This window comes from Dendropsophus ebraccatus, chromosome 3 (genome assembly GCF_027789765.1).
Source record: "Dendropsophus ebraccatus isolate aDenEbr1 chromosome 3, aDenEbr1.pat, whole genome shotgun sequence".
Classification (NCBI taxonomy): Eukaryota; Metazoa; Chordata; class Amphibia; order Anura; family Hylidae; genus Dendropsophus; species Dendropsophus ebraccatus.
Window position 1 is genome coordinate 120,877,021 of NC_091456.1, and position 16,086 is coordinate 120,893,106.

General features: G+C 42.6%; 1 protein-coding gene across 5 annotated transcripts in view; it reads right to left on the minus strand.

Moving 5' to 3' along the window:
* Positions 1-8,805: 8,805 nt before the first annotated feature.
* LOC138786003 (hematopoietic SH2 domain-containing protein-like) overlaps positions 8,806-16,086 on the minus strand; it is a 57,637-nt gene continuing 50,356 nt past the window's right edge. For all 5 annotated transcript variants that reach the window (XM_069962590.1, XM_069962592.1, XM_069962594.1 and 2 more), the window contains 4 exons: positions 12,440-12,529; positions 12,178-12,343; positions 10,710-10,976; positions 8,806-10,047 (listed from right to left, as the gene is read on the minus strand). In XM_069962590.1, coding sequence (XP_069818691.1) covers positions 9,667-10,047; positions 10,710-10,976; positions 12,178-12,343; positions 12,440-12,529 — 904 coding nt within the window. In that variant the 3' untranslated portion in view covers positions 8,806-9,666. The remainder of the gene's footprint in view (positions 10,048-10,709; positions 10,977-12,177; positions 12,344-12,439; positions 12,530-16,086) is intronic.

The following is a 16,086-nucleotide window of genomic DNA, read 5'->3' on the forward strand; positions in this document are numbered from 1 at the left end:
GGCAGACACTCCCGCAGACACCTTGCCATCTGCACCAAGGACAATGACCGCCTCTCCTCTCCACTGTCGGTATAGTTCCAGGGTCTGCTGGGGTCTTCCTGCTTCTCCTCTACCACCTCATCCTCCATCTCCTCCTGTGATGGAGAAGCAGAGAAGCCAGGTGGCGGTGTGCGGAATGGCTGGGCGTATACATCTTCCTCCTCCTCCTCCTCAACCTCCATCTGCACTTCATCCAGCTCTGGACGCAAGGCGATGTTCAGCCTTGGAGTTGTGGCCTGGTAATCCTCTCTGATGATATTGGTCAGCGCACTTTCCAGAACATGGAGGAGTGGGATGATGTCGTTGATCCCATAGTCCTGCCTGCTCACAAAGAGAGTCGCGTCCTCAAAAGGGATCAACAATTGGCAGACTTCCCGCATTAACTGCCAGTGTGTTACTTGGAAGTCGCAGTGTGGTGTGAAGCTGCCTGATTGCCCCATGAGGTAGTCTGTTACGGCTGACCTTTGCTCGTACAGGCGGTCGAGCATATGGAGGGCAGAATTCCAGCGGGTTGGCATGTCGCAGATTAGCCGATGTTGGGGCATACCGCGCTGTCTCTGGATTCTAAGCAGGGTGTTCCTTGCAGCGTAGGAGTGGCTGAAATGTTTGCACACTCTACGTGACATCCTCAGAAGGTCATGTAGTGCATGAAATGATCGGAGAAACCTGTGCACTATGAGGTTGATCACATGTGCAATACAAGGTGTTTGAGTCAGCCCTCCCCGCTGAACTGCAGAGACAATGTTCCTCCCATTGTCCGCTACGACACTTCCCACTGTTAGTCGACGTGGGGTCAGCAATTCAGCTATCTCCTCCCTAATGGTCCGGAGGAGCTCCTGCCCACTGTGGCTTCGTTCACCCAGGCTAACCAAATGGAGGACAGCCTGAGAGCGGCGAGCCTGACATCGGTGGTAAGACACTGGGTCAGGTTGGACTGCAGTGGTGGTGGAGGCAGAACTTGTGCTACCCGCTGCTGGCCCCCTAAAGCACCGTGGAGGTGAGAGTGGCAAGAATGGGCCGACTTCATGATGGTCTCCTGGGAGGATGTTGACCCAATGGGCAGTAATGGACATGTACTGCCCTTGCCCATAATTAGAGGACCAGACATCAGCACTCAGGTGCACGGTCTTTGACACCGAGAGTCCCAATGAGTCGCCAACCTTTCTCTTCACATAACTGTGCAGTGATGGGACAGCTTTGCCAGAAAAGTAGTGGCAGCTGGGGACTCGCCATCTGGGGTTCGCACACGCCACAAAATCCCTGAAAGGCTGGGAGTCCACAACATTAAAAGGCAGGGACTGAAGCACCAGCAGTTTAACCAGGTGTCCGGTCAGTTTCTGTGCCATGGGATGGCTGCTGGAGTACACCTGACGTTTGGCCATGGACTCAGTCAGGGATTGCTGCCTCATTAGGTGTGTAGATGGCAGGGAGACTGTGCTGCTGCTGGCAACTGAGGCTGATGAGGCCTGAGTTCCAGTGAGAGGATGCTGCATGATGGGATCTGCAGTGTATGGTGCATTCTGAGAGGAGGTGGTATTGGGGTCACGTTTTTTCCAGGCCTGTTGGTGTTGCCTTTCCATGTGCTTCCTCATGGATGTTGTCCCAAGATTATCACCCCTACCACGACTGACCCTCTCATTGCACAGCAGGCATAGAGCGATGTGCTTATCTGTCCCCAGCCGAAAGAACTGCCAGACGACAGAAGACCATGGTTTGCTGCCAGCCACGAGGGGTCTTGGTAGTCCCCTCTCAGGACCAAGGCTTGGAGGTAATGGACTCTGCCTGGTAGATTATCTTCTACCCCTCCCTCTTGTGCCTCGCTTCCTTGCACCAGTGGGATGTTGCTGTCTCGGTAGCACCTCAATTTCCTCCCCTGATGACGCTGAGGATAATGGTGCTTGGGGACGCCACGTCAGATCAGCGACATCATCATCACCACCACTGCTACTGTCCTCCAGTGGCTGGGACAGGATCTCAGGTGTGGCACTGGATGCCCCTCCCTGGCTTACAGCCAACACCTCCTCTGCAGTCTCTGCACGTTCCACCTGCTGCCTTTGGGGGACTACCTCCTCCTCCTCCTCCTCATCACTAAAAAGTGGTAGAGAATCCAAAGGCAGATCAAGATTTGCCAACAGTTCCCTGGCAGAAGGTTCCCCAGAGGTGAGTGGCATAGTAATAACAGGGGACTGGGCAGAGGACTCTCGCTGACCCTCCCATGTAAGAGTGGTGTCAGATGATCCAGCCAACCTCGTTTGGGAGCTTTGGGCGGTGGAAGTGGAGGATTGGGTAAGCCAATCTAGAATCGCTGGCTGTGTGGTTCTTACAGAACCACTGGGTGTCTGGGGTAGCTGCACCCTTCTGCCACGCCCGTTGCCCTGGCTGCCACCGGGCCTGGTGCTGCCACTTCTCTTAGCCTCACCGCCTGTTGCAGTCCCTGCCTGAGAAGTGCTGGATGTAGGACGCTTGGACATGGTTCTTTTGTTGGGGGAAAATGAAAGAAGCTACTGGCCGCAAGGCACAAACTTTCAGTGACAATCTTAAGGGTTGGCGTCACCCAGCAAAGTAGCAATGTACAGGTAATCACAAACGAACAAACAAACAACCTTTTTTCTTTTGTTTTTTAGGGGGTTTTTTTAACAACTTTGTGGGTTGCAGCTATACGGGGTTGACAGCACCCAACAAAGCAGCAATGTACAGGTTATCACAAACAAACAAACAACCTTTTTTTAAAAAAGTTTTTTAGGTTTTTTTTTAACAACTTTGTGGGTTGCAGCTATACGGGGTTGAAAGCACCCAACAAAGCAGCAATGTACAGGTTATCACAAACGAACAAACAAACAACCTTTTTTTTTAAAGTTTTTTAGTTTTTTTTAAACAACTTTGTGGGTTGCAGCTATACGGGGTTGAAAGCACCCAACAAAGCAGCAATGTACAGGTTATCACAAACGAACAAACAAACAACCTTTTTTTTAAGTTTTTTAGGGTTTTTTTTAACAACTTTGTGGGTTGCAGCTATACAGGGTTGACAGCACCCAACAAAGCAGCAATGTACAGGGTATCACAAACAAACAAACAAACTTTTTTTTTTTTTTTTTTTTTTTACTTATTTATTTTTTATGAAGTTTTTTGGTTGCAGCTATACGGGGGTTGACAGCACCCACCACAGCAGCAACAACTAGCGTCTCCTCTCAGTCACAGAACGGTAGCTGGTTCTGACTCTTCTCAATTTTCTCTGTCTTTTTTTTTATATCCCTATCTCTGCCTGGATATCACAAGTTTTTTACTTCCTGTCTCTGCCTATCTCTCCCTCTCTCTACCTCCCTGTAGCTATTTACTTGTTTGCCTATCTATGTATGTGCTTTCCCTCCCTAACTGGCACAGAGCTCCTCTCTTTCTACAGTCTAGACACTGGCCGCAAGGCACAAACTTTCAGTGACAATCTTAAGGGTTGGCGGCACCCAGCAAAGTAGCAATGTACAGGTAATCACAAACGAACAAACAAACAACCCTTTTTTTTTTGTTTTTTAGGGGTTTTTTTAACAACCTTTGTGGGTTGCAGCTATACGGGGTTGAAAGCACCCAACAAAGCAGCAATGTACAGGTTATCACAAATGAACAAACAAACAACCTTTTTTTTTTTTTAGTTTTTTAGGTTTTTTTTAACAACTTTGTGGGTTGCAGCTATACGGGGTTGACAGCACCCAACAAAGCAGCAATGTACAGGTTATCACAAACGAACAAACAAACAACCCTTTTTTTTGTTTTTTAGGGGTTTTTTTTTACAACTTTGTGGGTTGCAGCTATATGGGGTTGACAGCACCCAACAAAGCAGCAATGTACAGGTTATATCAAACCAAAAGAGATTCACAAACGAACAAACAAACAACCTTTTTTTTTTTAAAGTTTTTTAGTTTTTTTTTAAACAACTTTGTGGGTTGCAGCTATACGGGGTTGAAAGCACCCAACAAAGCAGCAATGTACAGGTTATCACAAACGAACAAACAAACAACCTTTTTTTTTTTAGTTTTTTAGGGTTTTTTTTAACAACTTTGTGGGTTGCAGCTATACGGGGTTGACAGCACCCAACAAAGCAGCAATGTACAAGTTATCACAAACAAACAAACAACTTTTTTTTTTGTTTTTAGGGCTTTTTTAACAACTTTGTGGGTTGCAGCTATACGGGGTTGACAGCACCCAACAAAGCAGCAATGTACAGGGTATCACAAACAAACAAACAAACTTTTTTTTTCTTTTTTTTTTTTTGAGTTTTTTTTAGTTTTTTTATTTATTTATTTATTTTTTTTATGAAGTTTTTTGGTTGCAGCTATACGGGGGTTGACGGCACCCACCACAGCAGCAACAACTAGAGTCTCCTCTCAGTCACAGAACGGTAGCTGGTTCTGACTCTTCTCACTTTTCTCTGTCTTTTTTTTTATATCCCTATCTCTGCCTGGATATCACAAGTTTTTTACTTCCTGTCTCTGCCTATCTCTCCCTCTCTCTACCTCCCTGTAGCTATTTACTTGTTTGCCTATCTATGTATGTGCTTTCCCTCCCTAACTAGCACAGAGCTCCTCTCTCTCTGCAGTCTAGACACACAATGAGAAAGAGCATGGACGCTCAGGCATTTCCTGTTCCTGCAGTGACGTCACACACCTTGATATTCACATAATAACAGGATAAAAGGGATTATAGGAGTAATAATTCCTTATATCCTCTTCCATTCTGTGAAAACAATACAGTTTTGCAACGCCGTTGCGGTTTTAACGAACTTCGTAACAAACTTTTTGAAAGTTCGGTACCAAACTTTTTGCAAAGTTTGTAACGAATCTGGTTCGTAACGGTTCGGTTCGCTCATCCCTAGTTACAGCTATAAAAAGATTACCTCCACAGTCCTGTCCCCTGATGTAAGCCCCAGCCTGAAGTGGATCTGCTATGATTTGGAAGGTGAGTGAGACTTCCTGGGTCAGAGTACGGTGCTGTAGACCCCGCTATGCAGACCATGCCCCTCCTCCACTCGCGCTCCCACCAAGTACAGGGAGCTCTTAAACCAAAGCAATGCTCTTAAACCAAGTCACAATTTTGAAAAACTGTGAGCTCTTAAACCAAAACGCTCTTAAACCAAGTTACTCTTAAACCAAGGTACCACTGTACATGTATTTTATTATTGTTGATTTTAAAAAAATAATTTTCTTATATTTGGTCTTGCATCTGTCTTTTGGATGGGGGATTCTTTTTATCATCTTTCCCCCCCATACCATTTTTGGTTTCGTTTAAAAAGTGAAGTGTGCATATAGACCTTGCACATTGGAGCCCTTTATAGGACTAAAAAAATAAATAAATCAACAGATCTACCCACTCTCAATAAATCCGCGTACACAAATCAGATGTACAATTAATTACTGGGTATAACAGATGTGAAGTATTCCGTATTTTTCCTGACTGATAAAGAACGTATGTCAGCTGATAGGAATACAGCTGTAATAACTAAACAAATGCACGTACACAAACTAGGTGTACAACTGTATAACTGTATAACAGATGGCTACTATTTTGTTTTTTTCCTGATGGACAGAGGACGTTTTTCAGCTTATAGGAATACAGCTGTAATAACTCAAGAAATGCACATACACAAACGAGATGTACGTTTAATCACTGTATAACAGAGGTTTACTATTTAGTATTTTTCCTGGCGAACAGAGGTCGTTCTTTAGCTTATAGAAATACAGCTGTAATAACTCAAGAAATACATGTAAACAAACGAGATGTACGTTTAATCACTGTATAACAGATGTCTACTATTTCGTATTTTTCCTGAGGGACTGAGGAAGTTTTTTAGTTTATAGGAATACAGCTGTAATAACTAATCAAATGCACGTACACAAATATAGGGTCTAATCGAAATGGCTGCATGCAGGAAAATGATACACTGCGATAGCAGTCTGTACAGCACAGTGAGTGAGTGAGTGAGGCAGTAAGTGAGGAGACAATGGCGTCCAGAAAACAGCATAGGGACTAATCGAAATGGCTGCATGCAGGAAAATGATACACTGCGATAGCAGTCTGTACAGCACAGTGAGTGAGTGAGTGAGGCAGTAAGTGAGGAGACAATGGCGTCCAGAAAACAGCATAGGGACTAATCGAAATGGCTGCGTGTAGGGAAATGATACACTGCGATAGCAGTCTGTACAGTACAGTGAGTGAGTGAGGAGACAATGGCATCCAGAACACAGCACAGCAACTAATTGAACTGGCAGCATGAAGGCAGACGATGGTACACTGAGATTGCCATCCATACACCACGCTGAATGAGGAGAAAATGGCGCCCAGAACGCGGCACAGTGACTTTTATGTGACATGGTCATGTGATGTTAGCAGCCAATGATACCCCTACACCTCAGCAATGATGTTTCTGCTCTGCACTGATTGGCTGGCAAAAAAGGCGCTCAAACGCTAACTTAAACTCGAACGCTAACTCGAACGCTAAACAGTAAAATGTTCGGTTCGAGTTCAAGAAAATCGAGATGTTCAACTCCAACGTAACTTTTCTCAAACAGTTCGACCAACACTAGCAATGACTTGATGGTAAGGAAATACCTATACTCAAGGAATAGATGAGAGAGTCCAACAATGCTGGAAGAGAATGCAGAGTGGAACATTCTAGGAGTACAGATCCCAGGGTTGGACGACTGGGTGCAGCTAGCCCTTCAACTTATTCCAAAGAAGTCAAGCAACTGCAGCAGGGCACACAGATGAAAAGCATTTTTTTCAATCTGCTGGCTAGAAAGATTACTTGAATAACCCCCTCAGCATGGACAGATCTTAGTCCCTCATTAGTAATAGTCACACACTTTGTGGTTTAGCCAGCCATGGCTAGGAATACAGGAACTCAGGATACTCAGTGGACATTTAGCAGAAAGTGATCTGTACTGAGAGCTAAAACTAATCTGAGCATATGGCTCCCTCAACCTTAAAGGGGTAGTGTGGTCTAAAACATTTTTTCACTAACACACATTACAAAGTTATACAACATTGTAATGTTTGTTATTTAAGTGAATGGCCTCCTTCCCCATGTTTCCCCCCCAGACCATGGACCCGGAAGTGTGATACAGTATACTTACGGAATCACTATCGACCCTGGCCGGCACGCCATCTTGGGACGATCAGCTGAGCAGCTGATGACGCGCTGGAGTGGGGCTGGCATGAGGGAGGCCTGGAGCAGTCAGGCTGGCCTCCTGAAGATGATGTGATCGGCCCAAGATGGCGGCCAGGTTCGACAGTGATTTCGTAAGTATACTGCATCACACTTCCGGGTACGCGGTCGGGGAGGGTGGGGGAAATGGGGCATTGACTTAAATAACACACATTACAATGTTGTATAACACTTTGTAATGTGTCTTATTTAGTGAAAAAATGTTTTAGAATGCACTACTGCACTACCCCTTTAATTCATAGACCTTTTGGTAGCTCCCCAATGGTGAGGGAAAAAACATCAAGCATTAAAAAAGAATAAAAAAATGGCCATTGCACTCTGGCGCTGCTCACATGCAATAAAAAAAAACTTATTATAACCAGCACAGTACAACAAAAAAAAATTGTTTCAAAGTCAGAATGACTTCATTCTAAGGTGAGTACTAATCAGGTTTTGTGTATAGCCTCCCTGGAACTAGGATAGAGATGACATCAGCAATGGGCATTCACATAGCTTTGTATATACCTTATTTAAAACATTATTTAAAACTCACAATAACTTATAGAAAATACAATACAATGCATACACCACTATCAATATAGACCAGTACACCATATTAATATTGACAACATACGGCCAGCATTATGGTTAGCAAATGATAGTGTCAGATATCTCAGTGTCAGAGTCCCTCAGGCACAAGAGTATACAGGCGATACATCCAGTATACCTCCCTCTTCTTAAGAAGTTCAAACCTATTGAAGGTCCCTTCTGGAATGAAATCTGTCATAATTATCAGGGAACTGGGATCTTTATTATGTTGGACACTGAATGATCTGATAATCCCTAGTTCACAACATCCTTTTTGATGTTATATCTATGGCCATTAGGCCGATTATGAAGGGGTTGGATAGTACGCCCTACATATTGCATTGGGTAAATATTTACCATGATGGCATTGGCATGTTAAATGAAAATGCATGGTAAATACTTACTGTGTGAATTGTAACTGATTAGCCCCTTGATTTATCTTCTTGTGTTACAATGAAATTAACCTGGAGAGTGCAACTTCTGATTTAATTGTATGCAGTTTTTTTTGGCTAGGGCCCAAAATATTTTTTTTTGTAGGGGCTCAACGGTTTTGAAATATGTTGTAGAAATAAACATATTCTCAGTATGACTGACATTTCTGGATTTCATTGTGAGTCACAATGAGAATAAAGTGTTATCTGGCACTTTTATTTGCTAACAATCGGAAACTGGAGGCTTTGTAGATCACTCTAAACACAAGTAATAACAACAGAGGAGGATAATATTACAGAAGGATTTGTGGAGGCTGAAGGCTTGGGCACAGTAATGGTAATTGAAGTTTTGTGTGGATAAATGTCAAGTTATGCACCTAGGTCATATAAATATTATGTATATATAAAAATAAGAACATAGGGGGAGATTTATCAAACATAGTGTTAAGTGAAACTGGCTCAGTTGCCCCCTAGCAACCAATCAGATTCCACCTTTCATTTCTCACAGACTCTTTGAAAAATGAAAGGTAGAATCTGATTGGTTGCTAGGGGCAACTAAGTCTGTTTCATTTTACACCATGTTTGACAAATCTCCCCCATAGTTTTTTGCACAAATCGTTAGTCAGACCAAACATGGAATATTATGTACAGCTTTGGGCATGGCTGAAGAAGGACATGAGACAGCAGAACTGAAGTGGGTGCAGAGGAGGACAACCAAGGTCATTAGGGTAAAGGTGTGGACGACAATTAGGGTAGACATCTTAGAGGCGATCTGATCACATTTTACAAATATTTCAGAGATTTTTCTAGTGATCATTTTACACCTAGGCCGATTACCATGTCAAGTGGGCATCCTCTAAGTCTAGAGGAAATAGGGTTTCACCATCATCACAGATGGAGATTCTTTACTGTAAGAGCAGTGAGGCTTTCAAAGTCTCTGCAACATGATGCTGTGCTGTAATGGCTGTAATAGGTTCAAGGGAAGCCTGGATGCTTTTACTGAAAAATATAAATTATGGGCTATAGATTTCATGTTATAAGACTTTGATCTAGAGATTTACTCTGATTGCCACTTTTGAAAAATTGTTTTCCTTCCTGTAAAGGGCCAATTGCTGGATCTACACAGTAGGGTTATAGGTTCAACTCTTGTCTTTTTTCAAATTTATTAACTTTGTAAATATATAACTATGAATTATTACAGAGATTTTACCTTATGGGTGCTTTTATATAAAGTTTAATGATAAAGTGCCTAGACTTCTATAATATGGAAATGTAATGACTTCTCATGTTGCAGAAAAGGGTTAAACATAAGGTGTTTTCTGTGTGCATGAGGGCTTATTTTAAGATTATTAATACCCACATGTATATAGCATTACAGTACAGAGTAGGCTTTTCAGCTTTAGTCCATGTTCTTATTTAGGAAAATCCTGGTGCAAACGGGGGAGGTGCTCTATATTCTTCTGGGACACTTGGATGGTGGTATTTCTGCTCTGCTGTTGGAGATGATTTTTTCTGTCCTGTGTGTCCAAAACGTCCAAAACTATCTCTGACATTTTTCACATGTGCTGCCATTGTGTTTTCCATTTTCTTCAAATCCTGAACTAATTCTCCTTCTTTCATGTAAGACACTGTTTTATTCATTGCAGATTTACAAGCTTTTAATGGTTTCTTTGCTGAATTGCCCAGTTTTTCTCCATTCTTATTGGGCCAGTTTGTGTTGTGAACAGTGTTTGGATGCGATAAATCTAGGCTTTGTGACTTTTTTATAGATGTATGCTCACTTAGAACCACAGGTACCTGCAACCAGAGAGTGTAAGTTGATTAAATATTTAAATAGACCTTTCATTATATATTTCAGAAACTGAACTTTCAATTATTTCTAGTGAATGGGAACTGAGCTACAGTAATTAGGCCTGACCACTACACAACAAACAGAGCCAACTGCTTCAGGCTCCATTTACCACATAGCTCTGTCAATGGCAGCCCCACTATACAGCTGATTGGCAGGGGTGCTGGGTATTGACACCCTGCGAATCATAAATTGATTGTTTATACCGAGGATAGGTATCAATCATTTTAGCTCAGAAAACCACTTAGGGGTTATCCAGTGTTAAAAAACCATGGTCACTTACTTCCAGAGACAACACGAGTGAGCTGCAAAACCCCACCCAAACTGGAAACTATTGTCTCTGCAGAAAGCGGCCATTTTTTTCTAATGCTGGATAACCACTTTAATACCAATGTTCTCCATTTCCCCTCTGTCCACTTAAAGCAGGGATGGGGAACCTTCCAGCTGTTGCCAAACTACAATTCCCATCATGCCTGGACAGCCAAAGCTTTAGCTTTGGCTGCTAATGGGAGGCAAGCTGATTGAAATTGTAGTTTTGCAACAGCTGGAGGGCCGATGGTTCCCTATCCCAGTCTTAATGACACGAACATGCTACGATATATTTACTTACCGTGTTTCTTTCCACCTGCGGTTCTGAAGGTAGTAATGGATAGAGCTTGTTTACTGTAGTTTCATTGCATGTTTGTGTCATTTTTTGGGAACTGAAAGATTTAGAAGTCTGCAGTCTCCTTGGTGGAACAGGTGGGATGCATATTTCCCCAGGTATTGGGGGAGGCAAGCCAATGCCTATAGAACCGTGCTTTAGACTGTGAAATGGTGTTTCCATTGTTAATCTTTTTTCAAAAAGTTCTTCATAATCAGCACTGCATGTTGTTTTCTTAAAAACAAACAAACAGATATTACCTTGATCACTGTGTTACTGGGCTATTCTTTCCTTATTTTCAATAAAACAAATATTACAGTTTAAAAATAAAAAAGTAAATTGTTTTGCTGTTATGTTAACAAATTTGCATTTTATTTTGCGTTAAAGCTGGGTTCACACTGCTTTAAAATCTGAGAAAATGGCAGCAACTGGTCCAGCAACTATGTCACATGATGGCAAAGGAAATGGAAGTTCAGCCATCTTGGTGCCCACAAAAACACCTAAACCACAAAAAAGAACAAAAATGCAAAAAAAACAAAACAAAAACACAAACTCTGTATTATTTTGAGGCCAGAAAATCACCCTAAGATCACCCTAAGGCTATGTTCACACTACGTTTTTCAGCTCAGTTTAAAATTATGTCCATCATTTTGAGGCTAAAATAACAGACGTAATTTTGCTTTCTTGCCTCCCCTTAGTGCAATAACGGCTGTTGGTACAATATTTTAGTTTGTGTTACTAATAGGGCTTTGGGTGTGGCTTAATTGAAAAGTCTAAATCTTATTTGATGCACTAAACTTCTTTAGGCTATGTTCACACAACGTTCTTACATAGTGCTGCCTTCTGAGGGAATCCCGGCCGGAGTGTATACACATAGTATACACTCCGGTCGGGATCCCTAGCAGCTCCGTAAAAAACGGACATGTCAGTTTTCTGCAGGTACTATTCAGTGAATAGTGGTCGCAGAAAACCTTGTCAGTGCACAATATGGAGCGAGCGGCTCTGGCCGAATGCTCCATAGTGTGCTGTGGGGAGTTCTGATGCGGGGGGCGCACGCATGCGCCCGCATTAGGACTAAGCAGCACTAAAGATCATCCGGCCGAAAAGATCTTTTCAGAGACCAGCTGGTCTCTTACAGCTGATGATCCCCTTTACTGGGGTGGGGGGGGGGGGGATTTAACAGGATTCCATTTTTTCGAATAGCTTAAAGTGTCACTGTCATTATAACTTTCAAAATCAATAGCTAAGAGTCCCACAGGTCAAAGAAACATTTACAAGTCTAAAATGGATAGACATAAATATTACATAGATACTGTATTTTATTATGGAATCTATGCAATATATGGTATATAACATCAGCAAATTGTACAGTACTTGTAAAATGAGTTTTATATTTTTATATTGAACTATAGAACAAGTTTGAAGTTCCACACACCTGTCCACATGGCTGAGTTAAAATTTCATTGTAGGGGTTTAGAGGGTGCCGTGAGTGAAAGTTCACTAGATCTTCTAATGTATTGTGGATTCTTGTATCTCCAGCAATAATGCATTGTTGGTCTTTTAAAACATCAATCATGAAATGTCTGAAGCGGTCCAGAGTCCTATAAATATGGTAAAAACATAAAATTATTGGTCTTATCTGTCTTATTATATATTTTAAAGACTTTTACAACTTTACATTTAAAATGCAACATTACCTGTAGGATAAGCTGTACCCAATTCTGCTTTCACTAACTCTGATGAGAAAACATCCTGTACTCTGGTCCTTTAGTAAATCTTCTGCATCTCTATAATTGAATGAGGACAAGATTTTCATGTAATCAAGTAGAACTAAAATCTCAATACATTTTTGGTCTTATTTGTAAGGGCTTGCAGTATTTCCTTAAAGGGAAACTATCAGACAAATCTAACCTGCTGATAGCTCCCTATTGTGCAGAGGGTGCTGAGGATGACCTTCATCCTCTGTGCCATTCCCATGCAGTTAGTAATCCAGCAGGGGACGGGACCACCACCCGAAAAACACAATCCCAGCCTGCCCCCTTCAGGCCCATTACATTGATTTTTATTATGAGAGGTAGGCCAAAAAGTGGCAGATTTGATGCTTTTGGAGTAGTAGCCCCGTCCATAGTGCTCTAAACCGCCCAATTGGCAAAAGGATTGAACTACTAACTGCATAGGAATGGCACAGAGGATGAAGGTAAGATATTTACCTTCATCCTCAACACCCTGTGCACAATAAGGAGCTATCAGCTATGTGCACACTGCGTAAGAGATCGGTCTCTGAAAAGATCATTCCGGCTTGTACTGCAGTACAGGCCGCATGATCTTTTGGGCCACAGAGTTCTGATACGGGCGCATCCGTGCGCGCCTGCATCAGAACTCACCACTGAACACTATGGAGCATGCAGCTGCTCGCTCCATAGTGTGCACTGACAGGGTTTTCTGCGGCCGCTATTCAATAAATAGCGGCTGCAGAAAACTGACATGCCAGTTGTTTGCAGCGCCGCTAGGAATCCCGGCCGGAGCGTATACTATGTGTATATGCTCCAGACAGGATCCCATAGGCTGCAAAGGTACGCATATTTTTGTAATAACCACGGCCGTTGTACAACAACCATGGTTTTACGAAAATATAGATTGTGTGAACATAGCCTAAATTAGTTACTAATACACCACTCAATAGTATGTTAATAAAAATGAATTTAAAAGGCATGTGTAACCTACATTTTATTTTACGGATTAGAGTTTTAGATTAAAGTTAAAGTTTTTTCACTTTTTGTACATTGTTATGGGGGCTGCCATACTGCCTGGGTTGTTTTTACAGAAAGACTCATAGACATAGATGACAATAGACAGTCGGTCTTCTTGAGATAAATGTTTACCATCACTGAGTGTGCTGCTATTGTCCCCTCTATCTACTGGTGTTACATGTCGCTGCAATGCTGTACAGATCACTTTACAGCAGCCCCCTCTGATCACCACAGACAGAACAGGAAGTCTCAGCTTAGTTTTAGCCCCCGTGTGGTGAGAATAAAAACTGCAAGATTTCAGGATTATTTTCGAATATACATAACAAAAGAAAAAAGTAATCAAAAACAATAAGTCATTTTCTGATGACATATTCCTTTTAAGTATTATGAATAGAGATGAATGAACTGAGATTCGTTACAGACTTTGAAAAAAATTAGGTTAATTAACAAACCAAATTTTTTGCAAAGTTCATGACCAGTTCATAAAGATATAGTCAAAAGAGAAGGAGACAGCGCTCCATGGCGGGGATCAACCAGATAAAATGAAGGGGAGGAAAAACAAGGTAACCCTCACCTGGTAAGGTTGTGCTAGCTAGGAGGCACAACACTCAGAAGCACATGTGAGACAGACCGCAGCCACTCCCAATATCCTCCAGGGATCAATAGAGCAACGATTCCTCCAACCACAAACACACGGGTGTGAGGGCGCAGGTCCAACAAAAAAATAATAAAACTAAAAAATATATGTATAAAATTTATTAAAAGACTCTCTTGTTGGACCTGTGCCCTCACACCTGTGTGTTTGTGGTTGGAGGAATTGTTGCTCAGTTCATAAAGATGGCAGTCACACAATTTAATACATATAAAAAGCAAAAAAAGCCTATACTTACCTGTCAGCAGTCCCTGTGTCCTCCTGTGAGTCTCTGGTGTCCCTCGCCAGCTTGATTTGTTTATATTTAATTATCAGAGCATGTTTTCATTCCTTAGTTGCTATTGAAAATGAAAAACAGCAACATTGGAACGAAAAGTAAGTATACACAAAACAAGCTCAACATTCAACATTCCAGAACAGGAGATGCGCATTCGCCCTCAATGTCTCTGGCGCTGAACTACAAGGTTGAACATGTGGGCCAGGCATGGCATCTGTGCTGAGCTGAAGACCCCCCCCCCCCCACACACACACACCAGGTTACACCTATTATCACACACGATTATGCCTGGTCTGAGAGAGCCACAGATAAGTCTGCTGCTTAATACCACTCTAACAGCTCTGTGGCAGTGTGCTGTTTGTCACCTAAGCTGAGCAGTTTGAGCACAGCCTGTCGGTCCTTCCCCACTGCAGCACTTCCAGTTAGAGGCCTTCAATCCTCTGCATTGGTGGCATCTGTGTTGACCCAGGGTCCGATTTGTTCCTGGCCTCCACCACGTTCACCCAGTGTGTCGTCAGGGAAATGTAGCGTTTCTGGCAACACCACTTATCCATGTGTTGATGGCTTAGTGTACTTTTCCATGGTAAGGGCACGAGTCATGTTCTGTGAAACGTTCTGGTGTAAGGCCAGGAAAGCAAAGCGGGAAAAATAGGGGGCTGAGTACCAAGGGACGGCTGTCACCAAGAGGTTGTTCTTGCCTTTGTTGTATGTAATGACTAGATTATAAACACTCAATTTGAAAGAGACAGTGTCAGCAGGTTGAAGGTTTCCAGGAAGGCAGGTGATTGCAGTGTTCCAGTCTTGCCATCATGGCGGACATGGAGCACAATAAGGAATACCCAATGGTATAGTATGTTTCTTGTTTGCAGAATGTAAAGCAGCAGTCTGAGGGCTGCTTGTAGTCGCAGGGTGCATCTTGAGAGGTCAGGAAACAATTTCAACTTTTCTTCATCAAAGACAATGTCAGTTGCAAGGTGGGATTTTTATTAATTATTTGCTCCTTCACTGAGTAGTAGTGAACACACCACTTCCCGTCTCTCAGGGTCTGTGCTTGGAGGCCTTAGCACACAGTGGATGTGATCAATTTCAATGTGTATTTGTGGAATGTATGGCAAAGGGAAACTTCAGCTCACCCTATTGGCAATTGGTGGTCGTAGTATAGTGCAGATCCCCGGGAAGCAGGAGCACAGGAAAAAAGTTGCGGGCCGTCACCCGTGTGAATTGTATCAAAAACAAGGGGTATCCACAGCTCCTTAAAAAGTATATGCGTTTTTATTGGTACAACTTAAAAAGTAACAAAAAACATTAGAACCGCGCCTACGCGTTGCGGAGGCAACCCTCCTTAATCATGGCTGGTGTGTGTTTGAACATTCAATACCTTTATACATGACAGAAGTGTACCTCCTCCATCCGGGCCCCACGGGAGAAAAAGAGCAAAGGGGCCAAAATGGAGGAACCACGTGTTACACATTAAGAATAAACAAATAATACTGAACCAGACAAAAAACAAGGCAAGTAAATAAGTAAATTAGTAAATAAACATTAGGTCTGTTTTGTGGTTCATACCCTTCGGAAAACGGGTTGCAAGATGTAAGATCCAATATGCCTCCCTCTTGCGTAGCATTTGGACCCAATCTCCACCCCTTTTGGGTTTGTCCACCCTTT